Below are 23102 nucleotides of genomic sequence, written 5' to 3' on the forward strand. Positions count from 1 at the left end.
AGGTCTGCAAAAGCCATCTGTAAGGCCCTTTGTGCTACTTTTTTTTCATGCTCGCATTCGCCTCAGTCTCTGGAGGAAGAGCGAGTGAGCGAGCGGGCGGCGCTTTCGTTTATAATTCACAGCAGTCTGGTATAGTATAAACAAGTGCTCCAGGACTGGCGGTGAGTTTAGCATACATTTCCTCGTCCACATATCACCCTTTGTTTTGCCTTGTCCTTACCCCTTGAGGAAGTTAAGAAAAATTAGGGAGAGAGAGAAAATATAGAGGGAGAGTTTTGGGGGATGGGGGGAGGTGTGTGTGTGTGTGTGTCTGGGGGGAGGGGGCAGAGGGCAAAGAGTATGCAGGTTTCCAGAGTCGGGCCGGTGTTGAATATGAAAATATATAATGGCATAATGTGTTCAGTATGCATGCTTGAAGGAAACCATATGAAAGGGGAAAGACAAAGAGCCTTCTGTGTTCCAAGTGCTGGCGGTCCACACCCCCTTTCCCCTCTCTCTGTCTAGGAGAGAGAGAGAGAGAGAGAGAGAGGGGCAGAGTAGGAGAGGGAGAAAGAAAGGGAGGGAGAGTCAGAGAGAAGGATAGAGAGGATAGAGAAAGAGAGAGAGAGAGAGGGAGGGAGAGTGAGAGAGTTTTTCCCGGGAAAGATAGCGAAGGGGGAGGTGTGTGTTGTATGCTGTGTGCTGTGGTGTGCTGTATGGTGCTGTGTGCTGCTGTGTATGTGTGTGTGCATGAGTGTGCTGAACACAGAGGACCTGAGCAGGGAAAAGGGGGCAGCAGCGGTGGTGGATACCGGCCGCGTCGCGCGCACACACACACACACACACACGTCCACGCCGGAGCGCAGCGCAGCAGCAGAGTCCAGGTGAGTGCCGGTGGGGGTGTGGGGGTGCTACACGGCTGCCTAATGGCTTTACGGCCGGCCCGGAGGCTTTTACGGCGCTCTCCGCAGGGGATGGAGAGGATTAGCGCCGGACCGCAATGCTGTAAACGGTCACCTGTTGTCAGACACATCTACAAGGAAACTCTTTGCGACCCCTCGATCCTAACAGAACAGCGCAGGACACGCTTGGCTGAAAATGAAAAGCACGTTTATGGGTGTTTATGCTCATGTTTCCTCCGTCATTTTTTTTTTGCTGTACATGATGGAAAATGTTTACTTTCTGATCATGTTCCTTTTCTGTGTATGATGGATCGTGGTCCGGATGTAGTTTAAAAACATGTGTTGCCAGCGATTCCACAGCGCATGTGTGGTTTTTTTGCGTGCAGATTCGATTCGAAAGTTAAGATGTTGGTCACCATCTGTGCGGTGGTGTGGTGTGCATGTGTCCTCGGTCGAAACGACTCAGCCTGTGAAACAGGAGACGGTGTATCTAATGAAGGGTTGTCCTGGAGAAAGTCATTTCTTATGTATAACTGACAGACCCCATGGAACAAAGAGATGTGTTGGTGAACTCAAGCTGTGTGGGGAACACTACCATTAGGGCTTGATAATTATTATTCTCTTGAAACCCCTTCAAATGAATGTGTGTCTTTCTTTGGCTGGAAGAGTAATGGCAAAACAAAGAGATGTTTTGCCTAATGGGCCCATTGAAGTTCATTCAGTTTTAGAACGTCAAAAATAGATTGAACATATGTATGCATTAGAATGTCCTTTATCTGGCTTTATGAATATATATAGTTCATAGTTTTGTGTAAAATGTTTTGATGAATGCATAAGCGTTACGTCTCCTCGTGAGTCATGACTCATGGTGTTTTTACATTTTTTTCTGCGTATGTTTTGAAATAAACCCACATGGTAGTTACCTGGAACAATAGATCAGGGCAGAACTTCATATCTCCCTTGATCTTGTTTTCCTTTCCCCTCCCCTAATCATTCCTATGGGCCTGCTGGGATGGCGGCTTCACAGAGAGTGAGAGAGAGAGAGAGAGAGAGAAAGGGAGACAGAGACAGAGCCCCCAGTCAGTCATTTCTGAAGTTCACTGAGGTGTGTGACCAGCCTGTGTTTTTGGACGTCTGTCATCGCGTCCGCGCATGCTAAGGCTTGCTGTCCATTGCGGCAGAGGGTTGGCGAGGAGTTACGCGGCGAGGAATGCGAAAATCCGGAGCTCTACCCTCAAATTATTTTCCTGCACTTCTGAAGGTGCTGTCTCTTTTGAGTGGCCCCTTGTTGACTGTCTGTGTGTAAGTAAGAGAGAGTGTGTGTATGAGTCTGTGTGTGTGTGTATATGTGTATGAGTGTGAGGGCATGTGTGTGTGTGTGTGTATGTGAGTGTATGTGTGTGTGTGTGTGTGTGTGTGTGTGTTGGCGAGCAAAAGCAGCCCCCCCCACACACACACCCCTCCAGGTACTTGTGATGATTTGCGTCTGCCAGGGTGTAATGGATAGAGGAGGGCTCGGGTGAGTGCGGCCCTGGGGCCTAAGGGCTGCTGTCGAGATGTGTCAGCCCTGTTGATACGCCACCACCTCATTATAGGCCTGCCTGTAAGTGATACAGTTGAACGTCCTGGAGGAATTTCCTTTACCTGCTGCGCGCCTTATCACGTTTCCTTTCGTCTGCACGAGGGGGCAGCTGGCTAGTGTGATGTGTGTGTGTGTGTGTGTGTGTGTGTGTGTGTGTGTGTGTGTGTGTGTGTGTGTGTGTGTGTGTGTGTGTGTGTGCTTGCAGGGGGGGGACACACACCTGTGCTGGCAATGCATTCTGGGACATTTTGGATCTTTGGAAGTGACAGATTTATCACTGACAGAGCTATGCAGCAGCGCAGGCGAGCGAGAAAGAAAAGTTGGGGGATTTTTGACAGGGTGTCAGATGCGTTTGTGACAAGAGTCATAAAAACGGGATCACGCGTGTCAAAGGGTGTCAGGACTTGTCAGCTCTGTCCCTGTCCGCGTTCGTATCAGCTTGTTTGTTATTTCTCCATCTGGAGTTGAGCTATGACTGAAATGACTCAGCATCTGAGCATGAAAAGGGTTCCGCACTAAAGTCTAAAGGCATCGCGTTCTGTCGCCAGCATTACGTCACATTAATGTGACAGTGTCACAGCAAACCCAATTGGATCCTGATTTAATATAGTTCATAATCAATTATAGGTTTTTTATAGTCTCTCAGTATGACAGCTTTGGCAGTCTGGCAAACTCATTTCTCCACTAGATAGTGATGGGAAATTTTGAACTTGACACAGATGCAGATGAGTAACATAAACTCCACCCCCCCCAACACACACACACACACACACACACCACTACTCTCCTCCCAAGCCCCCCCTCACAAAGCCCTGAACACAATGAATAATCTCTTCCACTGTTGCCAAATCAATTCCCCTGGACTATCAAAGGCTGTGCTCGAAGACAAAGACAGGGATTGTGATCCATCTGACTGATACTAACAGCCCAGCTCTCCGGGCTATACTCGTTAAAGTAAACAAGAGAGATACGCTGAAATGTTGCAACTGCAGACCGATAAACACCCTGATTAGTGTCAACACTCCGCGGGGAGAGAGAGAGGGGATTTTCTTAAAGGGGGGAGGAAATCTAGCAGAGCCATCCTCACATAAAACAAACATCCTGTTGCCCCGAGAAAAAAAAACAAAGCAGCTGTTCTTCACCCAGAGATGTTTCAAAGGATGGTGGCGGTGGTGGTGGTGGTGGTGGTGGTGGGGTGGTGGTGGGGTAGTGGTGGGCTGGATACAATGTGGAGAAAAATCGGTGTGAAAATGGGTGTGGGCGAAGCACGGCAGGGTGAGGGCGTTTGGTTTCGAGCGGTGGCCTGTGGTTTTTAGACAGCAGGCATGTCTGGTAGGCACGAACAGTGGACCTCTTCTCTGTGTAATGGGCTTCGTGTCAGCTGGCATGGATGGAGGCTGTGCCGGGTAGGGCTACCAGCCATACATCCAGCAAGCAACAACAAACAACAACAACAAAAAAACTGCAACAACATCAACAATCCGCGGCCATGATGATGGAGCCCCCAGGACGTAGATCTGTCAGATGCTAGCACAACAGGATACATCAAAGCCATGACAGGCGGCCATTTGTCATGCAGTCTATTAGCTCGTAGACTTCAAAAAGAGAGGCACAGAAAAAATGACAAACGAGGCCCTCCGGCCCTCCCTTCTTTTCTCTGGCCTGTACCTAAGGCGCGCTCGCTCGCTCGCTCGTACAGGATGTGAACGATGACGCCGCGTCTGGGATTCTTGATTGGGGTCCTGGGTTCTCGTTTGTTTGAGTTGCGCACTTTGGCAGCAGCCACACGTTTAACTTTTTTTTTTTTTTTGAGCTGCCGCGCGAGCCGCTCGAGCCGCTCGAGAGAGCCCGGCAGCCTTCCCCACTCAGCCGCGGCGAGAAACCCGGAGATTTATTCGCCGGCTTATCAAAGCCCCAGCCCCTCATCTCTTTAGGCTAGTTATGAGGAGGATCTCTCTCGCAAGCCAGCCGGGGACCTAATGAAGTCTAACCTTCCTTCCCCCTCCGCCGGGAGAGAGAGAGACGACGGCCTTTATCAACTCGCCGGCCTCTTAATTTAGGCGTCTCCCCCGTTCTCTTTCGCCGCCCTCGCCCGATGATAAAGCCGGCCGCTGCGTTCCTTATTGACTATAAATGGAAAATGGAGCACTTCAGTGGCCGCAGATCATTTCTCCCTTTATACCTCTTAAAGGAGATAACGGTGGCGATATTGCAGCCACAGTAATCATCCTTATTATCGTCACTGACCATTTTCTGGTGCATTAACCTCTTTGCACAGCTTGTAACTTAGCACATACTGAATGGTCTTACATATAGGGAGACACAAAGGAGGTAGAAATTGGTAGAACATAAAATATTTCCAGTAATTACAATAACAGTGTAAATCCCCCGGTGCACAGATCACTGGGTACCCATTCTCAGGAAAAAGATGCTAGCATTTCAGAATATGGGCTGCACTCCAAATGGTAATCTCCTCTGGTCTGTGTGAGCCTCATGAATCACAAGATTTCTCACCAATTCCGTCATGTCTCTGTGTGTTTGTTTTTCCAGGTGATCGTGGACTGGAGGGGAGAGTAAGAGGAGGCCATGCCAAACACTCCCAGACAGAACTTGCCTAACCATTACCCTCTCCGCCCGGGGCAAAACCCGCATCTCTGCCACCTCACCCAGTAAGGACAACAACCAGCTCAAACAAACCATTCTCTCAGAGAGAGAGACCTTCGGAGGGCGAACTCAACTGGACCTAAGCTGAAGTGTCTAAACAAACCAACTGTCAGCTCCTTGGGCCCTGAGTGAAAGTGCGCAGAATCCAGGGCAAAGCCACCCAGGACTTTGTTTCTCTCAGAGAGGCACAGACACAAAGGGATTATAACAAAGGGCATATGCTGGAAAAATAAATACACGCTAAAGAACCGACTCAAGAATAACATTCAGTGCTCACTGTGCTCTGCCTTTCTGCATGACTGGAACAAGCTTTGCTTCTTTTTTTTCCCCCCTTTCCTTGTTCAGGGCACTAATGAACTAAGGGGAAGATTGAACATTCGTCTGAGGCATTGTTGTACCGTGATGACATTTTAAGGAACAAGAGCTTCTTGTGCCCTGAAAGAAAAATAATCTGGCCGCCTGAGATTACGATTCCGTGTCAGGATAGGCTATGTTTTGGTGCCGGGGATACAAGCCGAGGGTGAAGAATGTCTGGATTGGACTTTGAAGACAGACAGAAGTAGAAAAAAAAAGCCCCAAACAAAACAAACGAAACAAAAAATACTGGATGGTGTTTCAGCATTTACTGGATTTGCAGTAGAGCACATCGCAATTGTGAAATTGACTTGGCAAGCCTCCATGGGAACCCTTCCAGTGAGTTGAGGGGGAGAGTCTCTTGGGAGGTCCTATTAGCTTTTAGACGACAGTGTGCGGAAGAAAGTAAAAGTGCGCCTCGTGGTCAGTCAGCGTCTTTTCCCACCCCGTGGACAGACGAGGGAGGAGGGGAGCCTGGTCGTGACGGAGCATGTTCGCGCGCGAGGGGGGAGCTCAGATGGAGGTCTGATCCTGTCGCTCACTCGTGGGGTCCTGTTGTGTTTTTCTAGTTTCACATCTCTCTCCCTCGGCCGGCGGAGCCAAGAGCCCTCCCTTCTCTCTCTGGGCTAAAACTGACCACCCTTAAGACGGAGCGAGGGAGCCACACAGACTGAGGCCACGGCGGATACGGAGGACAGCCTCGGAGTGGACAGAGCCTTCAAGGTGCTTCTAAGAAAGTGCTCTGTGCTTGTATAAAACAAAAACAAAAAAAAAGACGCCGACACCTCCCCCTTTTCCTCGTCCAGCCTCTACCCTTCAGCACATCAGGACGTCACTGAAGATGGAAGCCAGGGGTCATGAGCCCATCAGGAGAGGGGTCAGCTGGGGTGGAGTGGCCCAGGGCCCTGGTGCTGGCCCAGGGAGCCTTGGCTACGGCCGGGGAGTCCGGCAGGGGATGGGGCAGGCTGGGACGAGCCCCACTACCAACAGCTGCAAGAGGGACGACCACAGCTGGGTGAAAGGGAAGCAAGCCGTGACTCCCCCTGACAGTCAACTTGGCCGAAAAACAAGTAAATATTCATATGTGTTTTTTTGTGTGTGTGTGTGTGTTTGTTTACACTGCATCAGTGAGCGAGTCAACAGCTGTTTTTGATTTGTAGTGACCCACAGTGTGATGAAGATGGGTTTTAGCATCAGAGTTTTCGGCAGAGTCGAAGCCCTTTCTTTGCCAGCGCGCGTTAGTCTTGCAGTTTGCGCAACAGTAGTAGGCTGTGTGTGTGTGCCCCATGCTATTTTATTAAGTGCTGTTAAAATGAAAAACGATCCACTGAAGTGTCATTAACGTGGCGAGATGTTTGGATTCGGCGTGTAGACAGCAAGTTGTGTGGGGGCGGGTGTCAGGAATGGAGGGGAGAAGCAAGACTCTCTCTCTGTCATCGAGAACCACTCTTTTGTGGAACAACACCCTCTGCAGTTCCAGATAGGCGTTAGAGCTTGAAGTGTGTCTTTGGCGCTTGGCTTATCATAAGGAAAAGATCACGACTGCTTTGGTGGCTAAAACACTTGCGCGAACAAACAGGGAAAAGGGAATCACCACGCCCCTCTGTATACAAACTCAGTCGAGCGTTTGAGCCTCGGCGAAACATCTGTTTCCTTGTACTTAAAACGGAATAACTTGATGGCAATGGAAATGCAATCAAGTCCACAACCCTCTTTTTTTTCCGGGGTGATTCAATCCACTGCCTTCTCAGTGACCATACCCTTAAGGCTTGTGGGAAAAAATTAGGTGGAAAAAAATCCATGATAATTTCTCCAGATTGTTGCGTTTCCCACACAGTAAGCAACCACTCAGACTGCCGAGGGTGTTTGTCCACAGTTTTATGACAATACAAATGTCAGCTTGTAAAAAAGAACAAATGCTGAAAAAAACACCCCATAGAGTACGTAATTTCCTTAGTAAAACGTTTGTGAAGTTTTGCCAACCTTGTTACATCTTAACTAATGAAACAAGGCTGATGACGCATGGAATATGATCATTCAGACCACAGTGATTGTCCTCATTCCTAGTTTTCCATCAAATGTGACGCAGTATTTTTTTCGTCAATTCGAAATGGAAAACAAAATTACATGCACACTAATTGAGCCTAACAGCATCAGTCTGTGGCCTTTTCAGATAATCCCCAAAATCCCCCATTTTAGTCAACCGACGCACTTTTAGACGCATATTTGGGTACGAGCACAACTTCTATCCACTTTTCCTAGCTTTGATTGATGCATCCATTCCAGAGAAGTGACTGGTACTTGGCTGCAAATACAAGCCTCCCATGTTAATGACCACAGGCTGAATTTCGCCACAGGGTATTGTGCTGAACACATCTGTATTTACAAACTGGACCTGGGGCAACAGCATGTAACAACTCTGAGGTTCCAAATGTGTGGCAACATATCTGTTTTAATTCAGAACAGCAGGTTTTTGTTCTAACTATGCAGATTTTCCCATTGGAATGTTTAAGAGAGGTCAAATGGCACAGTTTTGGGGTTTTTGACCCCAAGGAAAGTGATCAACACATAGCTCTCTCTCCTCTTTCTTCTCTCTCTCTCTCTCTCTCTCTCTCTCTCACACACACACTCACACACACACACACACACACACACGCACGCACGCACGCACGCACGCACGCACGCACGCACGCACGCACGCACGCACAGCCTAGTGGGAGATCAACGCCACCCTGGCCTGTCCCCCTATGAATGATAACATCCGACAGAGTAATCTGATCTGATGCAGATCCTCTGCTCTGGGGAGTTTCCCCACTGTCTGTCTGTCTGTCTGTCTATTTGTCTGTCTGCCTGCCCATGTCATGGGACATCAGACCATAGAGACCCTTACAGCTTTGCCAGAGGCCAAGTTCATGCTGTCTACTCCTCTTTTGTATTTACTCTATAATGTCCATCTCTCTCTCTCTCTCTCTCTCTCTCTCTCTCACACACACACACACACACACACACATAACACACTATATCTTCCTGTTACTCACTCTCATCTATTCGCTCTTTCACTTGCTTTCTTACTCCAACACATGGTCATTCATCTCCCCCTTTCTCTTTCCCTCCCTACACATTCCCTGGTGGAGAGTGGAGTTCCTGTGTCCCTCCCTAAAAAGCATAGGGGCTTCTGGGGGGCAATCAGTCAGGGTTCAGGGGGTTGTTCAGATAATCAAACCCAGCCCTGCTGGACGGTCCACAAGGTCAGGTGTGCCTGCCTGCTACGGGTCCTGTCATCTATCTTCGGAGCTTTAATTTGTTCCCCACCTCTGTCAGGGTCTCGTAAAAGGTGATGACACTGCTGCGTGTGGTTGCCTTTAAAAATAAATGGATGGCTGTATAACCAACTGGCAAATGGTCGAGAGAGGACCACAATCATTCATCTATGTGTTTTCAACCTCTCTCCTTCCCTTTTTCTCCCTCCATCTCTCTCCCTCTCTGTCACACACACTCACAAGCACACACATGTACACACACACTCACTCATCCACTCACATAGCCTTACTCACATGTGAGTCTTCATTGTTGGTAAACCAACGGAATTAGTCATATTTCTGAGGCATAAGGGGACTTTCCTGCGCTAGCCTACTACAGTAGGCTATTTGGGTGCTTTTTAGTCTTGACCTCCTAAAACTTCCCTGTAAAGGAGTGGTTCCTATTTTAATGTAAAAATCTGATGCCAGTGGTTTAACAAACGTTTCGGTATCCAAGTAAGCCTCGCCTAGTCGGCTCTTTGCTCGGCAGTGTGCAGCGTCAGAAGGCTGTGGAGCACGAGAGCGCCGCGCAGTCGAGACCATCATTTGCAACGAAACGAAATACGATCCAAGTTCGAGCTGCAAAAAGGGGGTGTGGAGGAAACAGATACAGTTAAATTGGAAAAGCTTGTGGAGCTAGCGGCAAAAACCAAACGGAGTTCTGAATTTTCTAACGGTAAGGAAATTAAATATTGTTTTAGGAAAAGAAAAAGTCGTTGGGGAAGAAACCAGTTGCGCTTGAGACGGTTGATCTCTAGATAGACTTCTAAAGTGTCTATGGTTCAGTGATGCTGTAGTCAGCTATTCAGAAACCAGTAAGAAACAGGTTATTCCCGGAGATTAAACTTCCTTTTGTGTTTCAGCTTTAGTTACAATAGTTCAGTAGCCTATATCCTTGAACTTGAACTATGTGGAAAAGTACGCTCAGAAGACTCATGACTTTTCGGGATGCTCGGTATGATGTCACATGGTGTAGGCTGTAGAAATATTTGTTTACCTAACTGAAAAGAAAAGCATGTCCAGAGTACCAGATGGATCCAAGAGCAGATTGTATTGCCTTTCGTTCAAGAGTATGTTCCCTCAGTTGTGAAAGAAAGTTCACCTTGTTCGAGAATCAGTCAAGTGAGACGTTGGACAGCCTTGCCATCAAGTAGGCAACAGGAGGCACTCGCGTTCATTATTTCCTAGAATATGCGAGGATTAAACCGAATAGATGACACATTTTAGAAAGTGCACACATACCAACGACCAAGGCTTTGTGATGATACTTTGCCTAATATATTTTGCTGCTAATTATGCATCTCTTGTTGGCTACCGAAACAGTGCCCTGATCGTGGCTTGAAATAGTATTGGGGCCAAATAGGTGTCGCAGACTAATAGTGACACGTAGAAAGACAGATGTGTAAATCTATCCCACCTTCTTGTAAATATGTCTCATCGTCTTTCAGGATAGGCCGACCCGTAAGCAGACTATATTATTGTGTATCTACGCACCTCTGCGTCTGTCACTCAAGTCCAAGGTATGCAGCTGTAATCCACACCGTTAGCCAGTAGGATAACACTAACCTACCTGAGCTGCGCCTATGTAGCCCTCTTAGTGTTAAATTAACGTTGTTAAATACAAAATTCGTGTTAGTTTATAAATAAAAGTGTTTCACATGCATCTACATGTCAGTGAGATGAAAATCAGCTTACTTGGTTTAGACATAAAGAGGTAAGCTGTGTGTATTGGAAACTGTGGTCGAGCATCTTTTGAGGTTTCTTTTTGATGTGTTTGTGTTTTTGTGGCTTAAGGCAATGAGCCGCAGATTTATGGGCGTCCAATTAGCGACAGATGTACACTATTGTGTCCTCTCAGCTGTAATTCTCATGGCATTTTATTTGAGCACTCCTCTGAGCTCTGGAAATGCTCAAAACGAACACACATGCCTCCTCCACCAACCCACACTCTCTCTCTCTCTTTCCACAAAAATGTCTCATATGACTAATCAAAATATCCCTGAGATAAAAGGAACACCTGTTTGGATTATCCTTGTTTGTTTCTTGAGATGCTGTTTTGAATTTGCATGGGCCGCGTAAATCCCTCAGGATGCAGTTAAACCTGCTCGGGTTGAAAGCCAAAGTCCCAGGGGAGAGTTTTCAACAAGAATGTAATCACTGCTCTGTGGATTACTCTCGAATCGCTCTAAACAGCATCACCTACCCACCTGGATTCAGTCAGTTTAGTATCAGCAACACTTTTTACTCTGTGTGGACCAGCAAAGCTGGCAATTATCACAAGCTCATTTACTTCAAGGTATCAGTAAAACGTGAGGGGAGTGCTGTTATAGTTCGGGGTCAGGGGATATTGTCAAACTAGAGATCACTGTGACCTAAGGCAGACCTGGTTTTAGCAAACTTCTTTTTACCCCCCTTCCCCCTGTGAATATAGAACCTATTAATGTGTTTACAAGATCTAAAAGACACTACACGCCCTGGGTCAGAGTTCAAGAGCTTAAATGCATAGTTTACTCTGTGACCCCGGATGTTTGAATGTAAATGTGTCAATATGTCATGAACTGAGTGTATGTAGTGCATGTGTGTGTGTGTGTGGTGCCTTGAAGACATATTTCTGAGAGTGTGCGGCAGCCGTTTTCAGGCAGGGAATTTTCTCGGCAGTTCAGGAATGCTTTGGGAGGGGACTGCTGCCGATGGTAAAGGAAATAGTTGTGCAGCTTGGAATGAGGGTTTTAAGCCCAGACAATAAACCTCTGCCATTTTTCAACAAAAAGGCCTCTGTGTCAATCTTCAGCTGCACCTTAACAAGAACGAGGGAGGTATCCATTAGCCATGAAGCTACACATTTAGCTTTTAGATACGTCCCTGCTGCTCACATGAAATATTTCTATTGATTCATTTGACGAGTATGTCATTCCACACATTTGTTATGCTTCTCTCCTGTCTAGACGCAACAACTGTTTGAGTCAGTGTTGCCACTATAAATCTCTCACCATCCCATGTCTGCAAAGTTGCTGTTCTGTGCCAGTTTGCCTGACTCGATTCCACCATATGCTCGGCAGTGAAAGGCCTATTTATTTATGAATAAGGGCCGAATGTAACGGCAGTTTCACAGCCTTTCCATCTTATTGCCCCCTTTGGAACTCTGGTCTGTAGATCTGGTGTTAACTGCTGACTGTGGAATTTCTATTGCAATACAAACAGATCCTAGCAGAGCGAGAGAGAGAGAGAGGGAGGGAAAGAGAGAGAGAGAGGAGGGGGGGATAGAGAGAGAAAGAGAGACGGAGAGAGTGCCAGTGTGTGAGAGAGAGTGAAAGAGGGATCTATGAATAAGCACATGATGTTATTCTATTCACACATGAAGAAAATTAGTATTGGCTTCTACAGGTATGTCTGGTATGATATTGCTTTATAACTCATACCACTGATTCTCACGAAGTGAATTGCCATAACGTAACACACAACAGGGTTCTCTAACTCTTCAAGATGGGTCACCAAAATAACTTATGACTGTATTACGTCTTCGGCTGCGCCGGTTAAATTATGCAGCAATCAAAACCATATGCCGGAGAAACAATTATGTGGCTTTAAAATAGCACTCTGCGCGCCTCCTGCGAGCAGCAAAAGTGTTTGTTTTTGGTCGCTCACACACGAGACATGCACATTTATGAGCTTGTTTGAGTAGGTTTTGTTGTGTCAGACATAATGTTCTACTGGCAGTGTTTGCCGTGATGCAGACCGCTGCAACGTTTCGCCTGCTCTCTAGAAATCAGAGGCTCCAAATATTTCTGACATTGTCGTCTCTCTCTTTCTGTTTTTTTTGCTCGCAGACCTCAGCAGAAGTGCGAGTCTCTCGGAGAAGGAGCTGAAGGAGGCCCGCACGAGGAGTCAGATCATCGCTGCCCAGCTCTCTGTGCCGTCCAACTCGCGGGGCGTCCAGCTCTTCAACCGCCGCAGGCAGCGAGTGAACGCTTTCACGAAGGTCAGCTTCGGCGAAGGAGGCGGAGGAGGAGAGGGAGAAAGTGAGGAAGGGGGAGAAGGAGTCGGAATAGAGAGAGAGTCCAAGAGTGAAAACTTCGGCACGTCGCCTCGGAGCTCAGAGGCAACATGGGAAAATAAGCGTGCCGTCGAGAGCGAGGACAGAGATTTAAACCGCGAAAACAGCCAGGCCAAACTGCCTTGGTCGTCGTCGGGCGCGCTCGACTCGAACAGGGGAAACATCATCATGGAGGATCAGGGCGAGTCAGCCATCCGTGAGGTGGAGGACGTTGACGGCGCACAGGAGAGACATTTTCTGCCCGTCAAGGAGAAAGAGGAGGAGGAGGATCTCTCCGTGGAGCCCGTGGATGAACTGAGGGATGAAATGGCTGTCAGGGACGACAGTAACCGTGCTGGCGCCGGCCAAGGCCAAGCCAAGGTCAACGGAGCGTTCGCCGCTGACTCCGCCGAGACACCTGGCGAGATGCCGAACGGTTGTCATGACGCCCCGAGCAAACCCTTCACGCCGGTGGCCGCGCAGCCGCCGTCCACCATCGTCAACAGGACGGCTCGGCCGTTCTTCTCCCCCTGCACCGTGCAGAGATCCCCGGCGTCCAGTCCGGCGATGGACATCCCCCCGGCCCCTTCCTACTCCACGCCCCCTCTCCCGGCGTTCCCCGAGCCTCCCACCCCCACGTACGCCGTCGAGCCGCCCCCGGGGGCTTTCTCAGAGCCGCCCCGGTCAGGGCCGCCTAGGCCCACCTTCTCCCCTCCGCCTCCTGCCCCATCGTACCCGACCCCCCCGCTGCCATCCTACAGCAGCCCCCCTCCCCTGGCCATGATGCCCGGCCCCTCCCCGGGGCCTCCGCCCGCGGCTCACTACATCCCCCAGACCGCCCCGAAACCCACCTACATCCCCCAGATGCTGGCCGAGAGACCCCGATCGCAGACCCCGATCCGGACGGGCATCCTGGACGAGGGCGTGGTGAAGCGCAACACCCGCAAGTCCATGTTCACCTTCCAGGAGAAGCCCAAGATAGCGCCCAACCCGGAGCTCCTGTCCCTGGTGCAGGGCGTGGACGAGAAGAAGAAGCAGAGGCCGGCGGCGATGGCGGCGGCGTCGATGGCGGAGAACGTGCCCGAGGAGGAGCTCCTGGCCCTGGGCGCCGAGGCCTCCAACTTCCTGGCCAAGGAGGAGGAGGAGCAGCAGCAGCGGGACCGGGTGGTGGAGAACGCGGCGCCCGCTTGGTCCTCGAGCCTGAAGAGCTCCAGGACGGCGGCCCGGGCCGAGCACAAGCCCGAGCACAAGCCGGAGCAGGCGCTGACCAACGCGGCGGGGAAGGGCGCCGAGCTGTTCGCCAAGAGGCAGTCCAGGATGGAGAAGTACGTGCTGGACAACACGACGGCGACGACGGCGGCATCGAGGAGAGACGGACAGATCCGGTCTCCCTCCCCGACCATGTCTCTGCCCCCCTCCTGGGTGTACCAGTCCAACAGGCCGGGCCGCGTCAAGGCCATCGCCAACGCCTCCAACGTCAGCGTGGAGATCTCCAAGACGCTCAAGGCGCAGCAGCAGCAGCAGCAGCAGGCCTCTCAGAGGAGGAACTTTCCGGCGTACGGCGCCTCGGCCTCCGCGTCCCCGGCTCCGCCCGCGCCGGCCGCCCTGCAGAGCACCGTCCTGGAGAACGGCTGCACCAGGATGGAGATGGAGCTCTCCCGGCACCAGCCCTACCAGCTCAACTCCTCGCTCTTCATCCTCAACCCCGCCCCCAAGGACCCCATGAGCTCGCTGCCCCGGGGGGCCCCGCTGCCGCCCAGGCCGGTGGTGGGGGCCGCGGGCTCGGCCTACGGCAGGCAGACGTCGCTGCCGTCGCCGAACGTCCCGACGCAGTTCAGCTCACCGGTCAGCTACCGGCCGGCGTGCTTCTCGCCGCCGCTCCCCCTCAGCCCCAGGGAGTTCTCGTCGCCCGTGGCGGCCTTCGCTCCGGACCGGGTGGCCTCGCCGCGGTCGAACGTCCAAGCGCCCAGACCCACGTTCTCTGCCCGGAAGGCAGGGATCGAAGCACAGGTGTGGAGACCTTCTTTCTTCTACTATAGCCCACACCACTAAAACACATACACATGCACACTGTACAGACCAAAGCAAACCCACTCAACACTAAGAGAATCAGATGCCGCATGCTAACTTCATTGTGCAATATTCAGTGTGTCAGTGTGTGTTAGTTGGTTTTGTTCCAGCAGGCGCTCCAGAGATTATTTTTATGACTCTCAAGCAAATGTGTTATTCATATTAGGTTTTAGGTTTCCATTTATTTTCTGATTTCGTGATAAAATAAATAGGGCCTTAGTTTGTCTTCTTTGTGAATAAGGAAGCAAATCCTTAACAGACTGTTAGAAACACAGCGTAGTGCATAGTTGATGCACCAGAGGGCAGTGGTTAGCACAAGCCACAGAGCTTTCCAGAATATATTGCTGCATTTGTTAGATGTATTACAGATGTTAAATTGATGCCAGTGGTGCCTTTTTACTATTCAGACAGAAAAAAGTGTTGCCTGTATTTCGTCAGTTACAAATAATATTAATGTGAAACGAGTTTCCTATTTTTCCTACGCTTGCCTCCAAGTTTTAAACTTTCAGATGGTACTGCCTTACAAAGCAGTTTAGCAGATGGTGCCTTTGGTGTAAGGTCTATGATTTGCAATTTAATATGGGAAGATGGACTTGAAAGTAGAAGAGAGGGAACTCCCTTCTTTCCCTCCCTCCTCTTTTCCCCTACTGTCAGAGAGCACTGTAGCCATGTTTTGAGCTTAATTATATGCTGTGTGCATCTGTTTGATTTATATTTGTAGCCAACAGTGCATGCTAATTTTACTCGTTAATTATGAAAATCCTTGACTTGGCAAAGCTACAGTTCCAGGTGATGCAGAATTCTCATGAATATCATTACATGAAACACAGGATGTCTCAGACATTGTTTTGAAGGTGAAAAGGGCAGTGTCTACTTAAATGTCTCTCCTTATTTACTTCTTTCGGTTTCAATTCACCTCTTCTTATTCCCCCTCTCGTGACTATTAATATGACCTTTGCCTTCCTTACTTATTAAAACTTTCTTTCAACCCTTTCATTGTCTTTTCTTCCTTTCTTGTGTTCTTTTCCCTTTTTTCCCTGTCAAAGCACTTATATCCTCCGTTTCGTTGCCATTGATTTTTATAGCACACGTGCTCCGCCAGTGAACCATCAAGCAATTTTATGCTTCCTCGACCACGATTTTATCCGTAATGCTTTTAAAAGTATCTCAGACATGTAAATTGAGCAATTTAGCACAGCACGCAGCGTTCTGCAGAAGGTGAAAAAAAAAAAGAACACATACAAACGCAGACATGTGTGCCACGGCGTGACCCTGCCATACTGAAACTGGACACACGGCGGAGAGGTCCAGATAGAAGCCGAATATGAATGCTCTTTGCACATTCCTACCTTGCCCCTGTAAACAGCCTGAGTTGTAACAGGCCCTGTAGGCTTGGACCTTTAGATTAATGTTATGACCCTACAGTAGAGACGGTGCACCACCTAACCCCCCCCCCCCCCCCCCCAACACACACACACACACACACACACACACACATACATACACAAACCCCATCACACACACACACACACACACACACACACACACACACACACACACACACACACACACACACACACACACACATACTGTACATACACACACACACACACACACACACAAATACACACATCATACTCCTCAGTATACTCACACGAACAGACAGACATGTTTTCGTGCATGTGTGCAGCATAAACACATTGGATGAAAATATTCAGATGCTTTCACCACATTTCAGAATAAACACACACACACACACACTGGCAGAAGGAGCACACACACACACATTCTCAGTGACACTGCTCTCTGTGGATCGGAGACGAAAACCTACCCAGCAACCTCAGCAGGGTAAAGCCATATCTCTGCAAAGGTTAGTCGCCTTGGCTTGGCTCTGTGTAGCGTGTGGAGGTAACCTGAACTGCATCTCAAGTCCCAGTGTGTCGCAGCATTTATCTGATAAAGAGAATGAATACAAGGCTTCTATTTTTAAACGTACTTGAGGGGTATGCTGCTTGCTGATTGAATAAAGACTTAACCTTTGAAATGAGAATCTGCTGGATGCTTATAGGTGTTAACTTCCCCCCTTAGTGTTTCTGTTGAATGATTTGCCACGTGCTACAGAAATAACCTCTCATTGGACGCCCGCTTGTGAAAATACTAACAGTTGTTGGTTTCGTTTGATTTCTCTAGAGCGAGTGGCGTGACCAGGCATGTGCTCAAATCATTAGCTGAATGAAAGAGACGTATGCTATAATAAACTGTGCCGTTGCAAACGAAAATAAATCTGGGTGGCTAGAGTTACTTGTGTAATGTGTGTTCCAGGACCTGCTAGAACTCATAGAAAGTGGGGGGAAAAAATCCATTCCACAAATGTTTGACACTACAATATATTTTTCATGTCAATTTTGAGCTTTTGTGGTTTCTTTCCGCAGACCAAGAAGGAGACCCCAGCCACGCCAACCGCATCCAGGACCCCCACTATGACCAGAAGGTTCAGCAGTCCAGAGGGCCCGACCAATTTAGTGTGGTCTCCTACCCCCTCCATAACGAGCGCTCCCTCTCCCAGACCCATCCACCGGGCCATGACCACCTCCCCTGTGTCTCCGCTGTGGGAGACCAGGTGTCAGTCGCCCGTCGTCAGTCAGGACACGAAAGCCAACCACCGGCTGCTGGCCAAGAACATCATCAACGCGGCCAAGCGCAAGAACAGCCCTTCCCCGGGCACGCTGAGTGGCCACGGGCTGCCCATATCGCCCCCTGGTGGTGGAAGCGGGGGCATCGGAGGGGGCATCCTGTCCTTCGAACACAAACCCCTGAGCCCCTTCCAGCCCCGCTCGTTAGGTAGCCAGTCGCCCACGTTCACCAGCCCCCCGCCAACGCCCACGCACATGATCCGCTCGCCCGTGCGCCTCTACAACACGCGCTCCCTCACCGACTCCGACGCGTCCGTGGAGTCGGAAGATTCCGGAATGCGTTCGCCGGGCGTGCGCACCTACAACACCTGTCCGCGCGGGTGGGGAGGTAGCCTGAGGATAAAGAGGGGAAACGTTTCTGCCGACTTGTAGAAAGTGACAAAAAAAATCTGAAAAAAAACGCCTGTTTTTTTTTTTTTTAAAGGAAAGAACAAGAACGTGTTTCTGTCTTCAGTTTTAAATCAGAATGAATGGCTTTATTTTTTGACCCCGCAACATTGAATGTACGGCTGAATAATTTGGCATTAAAATAGCAGTTGAAATTAGATAGTGCTCTGGCACATTTCTGGCAACTGTGTGCAGTTATGTAAGCATTGATTATACAATGTTAATACAGATAAGCCCGATGAGGCTCGCTAATTGCCTCGCACCTGGCTGCAATTTTCATCAGCTCAGAAATGGCTTTGAAAAGAGCTTGCAAAAAAAAATGGACAGACCAAATTATACCAAAGATGCCATTTTGGCTCTTGGGACCAAATAACTAATTTGTGTTCCTATATGCAGTATCTCTTAAACAGTATTACATATTGCCTTCTTTTTCTTTTTCATTTTGTTCACCTACATTTATAAATGTTCAAAATGTTCCACAGTCTTTTTTTCCTCTGTAAACTTGCTTTCGGGTGTTTGTCTGCAAGTAAAGAATATGGAAATGCAGTGTGTTGACGTACGACCTGTAGAAAGGTGAGAAAACGCTGTGATTGGAAGACATTGGGAATCGAAGGGATTCAGGGCTATGTAAATATGTAAGTTACGGCCCTAGTCTTAGCCTAGCACATTGATGATCATGAAAGGGGACATACTGTAATTGATCATAAATAAAAGCCTCAAGGTAATCAATTCTCCTCTGCAAACAACATTTCCATCCCTGGCAGAGCTGAGCCGAGGAGAGAAGGACTGCTTGCAGCAGGGAATACTAATGCCAGCTGCACCACCGAGGAACATTAATAGTCCCCAGCTTAACTAGGAATAAGTACACGCTGGTATTTCTTGTAACTGTCCAGTGCAATACTCAGATTGTAACACCGGTATGCAGTGTATGTTAATTAAATGCAGGTTTGTTTTACTGAATGTGTAGCGTTTGAGATAGGAAGAGGTGATGTTGTAGGACAAGTGGTATGTAAAAGGGTGACACGTATGTGTAGTAATTGAATGTTGACTGCCTGATCGATCACAAGCTGTACTTGATTGTAATAACAATGTTTCACTGAGACAAGCTTAAAGTGTAACACACTATTTCTCACATATTATTGGTTTGCTTGCAAAAGGGGGTGTCCGAGATTGCATTTCTATACTGTGGGTTCCATAGCAGAGAGCTGGTAATACTTTATACGACATAAACCTGATACTCTGTAACCATATCATTAAATGCAGTGTAACGGCGATTATCACTGTGTAACAGCACATTGGTTTTCTGTACTTATATAACTCTAGCCCTAACTGTTCATTATGTGCAAAGTATCAATACCCTGTTGATCACACTGTACTTAATTTAGTTACACTGTAACAAGGGCTATTTAATATAGAGAGTGACCAAAGATTTTTTTTTTCGAGTGCTTGCAAGACATTTGCAAATATGACAGTGACAAATAAGAGTATGTTAAAATGGTTTGAAATGGTACTAGTTGTCAGATTATTATAGAATATCTTACTGGATATAATCCACACAGGTGCACATGTTAGTTTTTTTTGTCATTTATTTTTTAAAGAGATTAACTTTTGCACTTCATTACTCAATTAGATGGCACAGAATACATATGACAGACCAGCTGTACTCCAGAAACACAAGTCATAGAGCCTTCAACTCCTGTGATATTTGATTGCTTCGATTCTGTATACACTCATTGCGCCTTGTTTTTTTTTTGTTATTTTTTCAAAGCCCATTTGCACCACATGATAATAATTTCTGCATCGGCGTCTGCTGGCACAGATTGTGTTTCCTCCCCCCGGTGTCTTATATGTCTTATGTCTCAGTATCGATGGCTTCTCGTTGGCCAACGGGATCACAGAACATGAGAATGCAACTATCATCCTCAGTTGTGGCAAACCGATTGGCACCCTGTGTTGGTGCCTCCGCAGATTTCTGAGTATTTACTTGTGAGCATACTTTGATTGACGGAGACAGACACCAGCTGCATAGTGACTTGGCACCTTTGACTAGAATAGCCTTCTTAGTGCCTTGGCTGCCTCTTCAGCCTTCTTCTCACCCTATGCAATCCTCCAGGTGACCCTGGGGTGGAGAAAATGTATCACCAATAAGAATTGCTTGTTTCTTTTCTTGTTTTGTTTTGTTTTAAAATAGAGCTTATACTGCCACAATTGAGTAATCAACTGTTCTCATTATATACCCTTACCCTTTGGATGCTGTTATTTAAGTAAACACAAAAATAAAAGTGTTGGCACTTGTACAAAGTCTTAATTGTGTTGTTTCTTGAGTCTCTGTGGAATAGCCAACCCGGCTGCATATTCTGGATCCTAATTAGGTTTACATACAATTCCCTCGTAATCATGAAGCAAAGCATTGGGTAACTACAGTAGCACAAAGCAATAGCAAATCATTCTCCCAAATGGTCAGCTCAGTATGTGGTTCCTACATATTTTAAGTAGTTTTTTCTCTTCCCTGAAAGAAATCTTTTTGCTGAATTGCTTATGTTGTGTTTCTGATAAATCTTTCAGTTCAAACCAGAACAATCTTTTGAAAAATGAATCACTCACAGTATGCTCTCTACTTCAATGTGTGAATTTGTGAAAAAAACAGAAAAGCCGAAGTCCACTGACCCCAAGCCGACCTCACAGCAACAGGTTGTCAACAAATCTGTCAGTGAATATCTTATCAGGAACATTGCATGTGCAAAATGTCACTTGAGTAATTTTGATACATTTTAAAACTCATACAGTATGTAAATGAAAGCTTTGTGCTTTCACCGCAACGTTTTACATGGCCTATACAGCAGAAGTGTTTTGAATCATGCCTATGATGACCTTGCCTAGACTACCATCTGTAGGTCTTTCAAGGTAACTTCGAGCGGTCAATTTGGATGTAGGATATGCCTAGGCTTGAAAAAAGTATATATCATCCACAGGGTCTCTAGGCTACCCTACCATGTATTTATTTCATAATATGAAAACATAGCCATAGTAGGCTTTGTTGTCAGATTAGATTGCTTTAGAATGCATAGCCTCCTTTTGATAATGGCTTAGAACAGTGGTTCTCAAACTGTGGTACAGGTACCACTAGTGGTACGCGGACTCTCTGTTGTGGCACTCTGGGAGTCACCAAGATGTTTTTTCATGAGGACAAAATAATCACTTAAAATGATATTAAAAAATATATAATGAAAAATCTTTATATTTAAGCATTTTATTTTTATTTGTATCTTTCTTAGAAAAAGAAAACAATGAAAAACAGTATACAATGTAAAATATTATGTGAATTGGCCTACGCTAGGCTACTGTAGGCTATTTTAATTCTGGTCATAATGGTGGCACTTGGAGAGTCAATTGTTCTCTGAGGTGTGAAAAGTTTGAGAACCACTGGTTCAGATGTAATTTAGCCAAATAGGCCTAGGCCTACTACTCTTCACATAAAGAGAGAGCATTTTTTTTTCCTTAAAACAACAAAAGTACCAGGGACAAGAAAAGAGGATTAGGCTATGGCCTATTCTTTTTCAACAAGGCCCAACCAAAGTCTTTATTATAAAGGATCTGGCCTTATCTTCATAACACAGCTTTGAAGTGACTTGATCTGGGTACCACTAGAGGTCCCTGTAACAAAATGAAGCTGTAGCTTTCCTTCTACGACAACACTGCTGGTTCAGATGGTTGTTAGAGAAGAACATCCACAACAAGGTTGAAATATCAAACAAGCAAATGCCTCCTCCATCTGGAGCAATTGTCGGTTCATTCATGAGAATACGCGTTTCTTCAACGAGGAAATTCTTGTGCTAGCTAGCAGATTTCTGCGCTAGCAACTCGGAAATTCAGAACATTCCTCAAACGATAGCTAGATGATGAATCTTTTCTATGTCTAAAATCTCAGGGTTGCTTGTTGTTAGCTGGCTGGCTAGCTAGCTAACGTTAGCTAACAAGATAGCTGGGTATGTATTTTTGACTGGGCTAGCTACTAGCTGGCTGGCTAGCTAGCTAGCTGTTCATTTTATGCCTGGCATGTGTTTGTCTAATAATTTAACCAGCTATCGCTAACTAATCAGAACTATTAAGCTGCCTTACTACGGCTAATCGCGATACATATTGTTTCGCAAATCCGTAACAAACCAAACAGCTTCATCTGAGCTAGCTAGCCAGCTAGCCTCAATACAACAGAAGAATGAGCAGAAAACAACATCATCATTTGAAAGGAGCCGAAGTAAGCTGCTGTGTAAAATATTTTCTATTCGGATTCAACATTATATTTTGGGTAAGTACCAGTTCACAACTTCGTCTTTTAGCAAGTGTAGCAATGTTGTTTTTTGCCCGAAATGTTTACTAGAAAGTCCAAAGCTGTCTTTTTGTTGGGCTGCAGCGTTAACGTAAGACATAAAAAAACCATCAGCTGGCTAGCTAAATTAGCTATATTAACCGTAAGCTATGTAAACTCTATCACAACATCTTATAGTCAATTTATTATCTCTCAACAACAGTGCAACTTCAAGTCATACTGTCTGTAACAGTTGCTTAAATTGGTAGCCGAAGATAAGCTACTTATCGCGAGGTAATGAAGTAACGTTAAGCAAGCTAAAAATGTTATCGTTAATAGGGTCCTTGCTTGCACGACTTGAGAGTGAATGCGTTTTAACGTGTCTGAACAATAATTTGGCTGTTGTTTTGATTTCCTAATGGTCACGTGTTAGGGTAATTAACGATATAATATGCTTCCCACAGTATTGTTATTGTGGCTAGGTGACAAAACTTCTTCAAAGTCTTCAGTGAATTGTTTGTGGAGCGCCAAATGGTAATTGTGAAACGTGGATTCCATGTCTCAAGTGTCACATCCACTCCACTATTTCACCAAATTGGCATGAAACAGAGATTTTCCTAAAGCTGATTATCATGTGCACGTCACCCATATTTGCCTTTACCCAGCATTATTACACTATATATGAAGATTATGAAGAGTGTTGGTAGGCTACTGGACAGTTTGTCAATATGGCACTTTGGTTATTGTGGGTTAAGATTGAATGTTTGGTATAGCATGTTTAGTGGAAGCTTTGAGTTCCTAGGAATAGGGCAGGCCTACACCCTGTTTATGAA

At 47.0% G+C, this 23102-nt stretch overlaps 2 protein-coding genes across 2 annotated transcripts in view; both read left to right on the forward strand.

Moving 5' to 3' along the window:
- Positions 1 to 525: 525 nt before the first annotated feature.
- Positions 526 to 20267, forward strand: LOC134068469 (synaptopodin 2-like protein). The gene is made up of 4 exons (XM_062524110.1): positions 526 to 863; positions 5014 to 6551; positions 12608 to 14823; positions 17316 to 20267. The coding sequence occupies exons 2-4, from the start codon at positions 6323 to 6325 to the stop codon at positions 17946 to 17948; spliced, it is 3078 nt and encodes a 1025-aa protein (XP_062380094.1). The 5' UTR covers positions 526 to 863; positions 5014 to 6322; the 3' UTR covers positions 17949 to 20267.
- A 1427-nt stretch (positions 20268 to 21694) lies between these two features.
- Positions 21695 to 23102, forward strand: part of tspan17 (tetraspanin 17) — a 17955-nt gene continuing 16547 nt past the window's right edge. Inside the window, exon 1 of the mRNA XM_062524389.1 lies at positions 21695 to 22269. Within this exon, the coding sequence (XP_062380373.1) occupies positions 22180 to 22269 (90 nt within the window). The 5' untranslated portion in view covers positions 21695 to 22179. The remainder of the gene's footprint in view (positions 22270 to 23102) is intronic.

Source organism: Sardina pilchardus, chromosome 21, assembly GCF_963854185.1.
Source record: "Sardina pilchardus chromosome 21, fSarPil1.1, whole genome shotgun sequence".
NCBI classification, from domain to species: domain Eukaryota; kingdom Metazoa; phylum Chordata; class Actinopteri; order Clupeiformes; family Clupeidae; genus Sardina; species Sardina pilchardus.

What these genes read in the sequence shown, in the direction of transcription:
- LOC134068469 (XM_062524110.1), top strand. Translation starts at nt 6,323, where the DNA reads ATGGAAGCCAGGGGTCATGAGCCCATCAGGAGAGGGGTCAGCTGGGGT. An exon ending in TCAACTTGGCCGAAAAACAA is followed by an intron (nt 6,552 to 12,607) that starts GTAAATATTCAT and finishes TTTTGCTCGCAG; the next exon opens with ACCTCAGCAGAAGTGCGAGT. An exon ending in AGGCAGGGATCGAAGCACAG is followed by an intron (nt 14,824 to 17,315) that starts GTGTGGAGACCT and finishes TTCTTTCCGCAG; the next exon opens with ACCAAGAAGGAGACCCCAGC.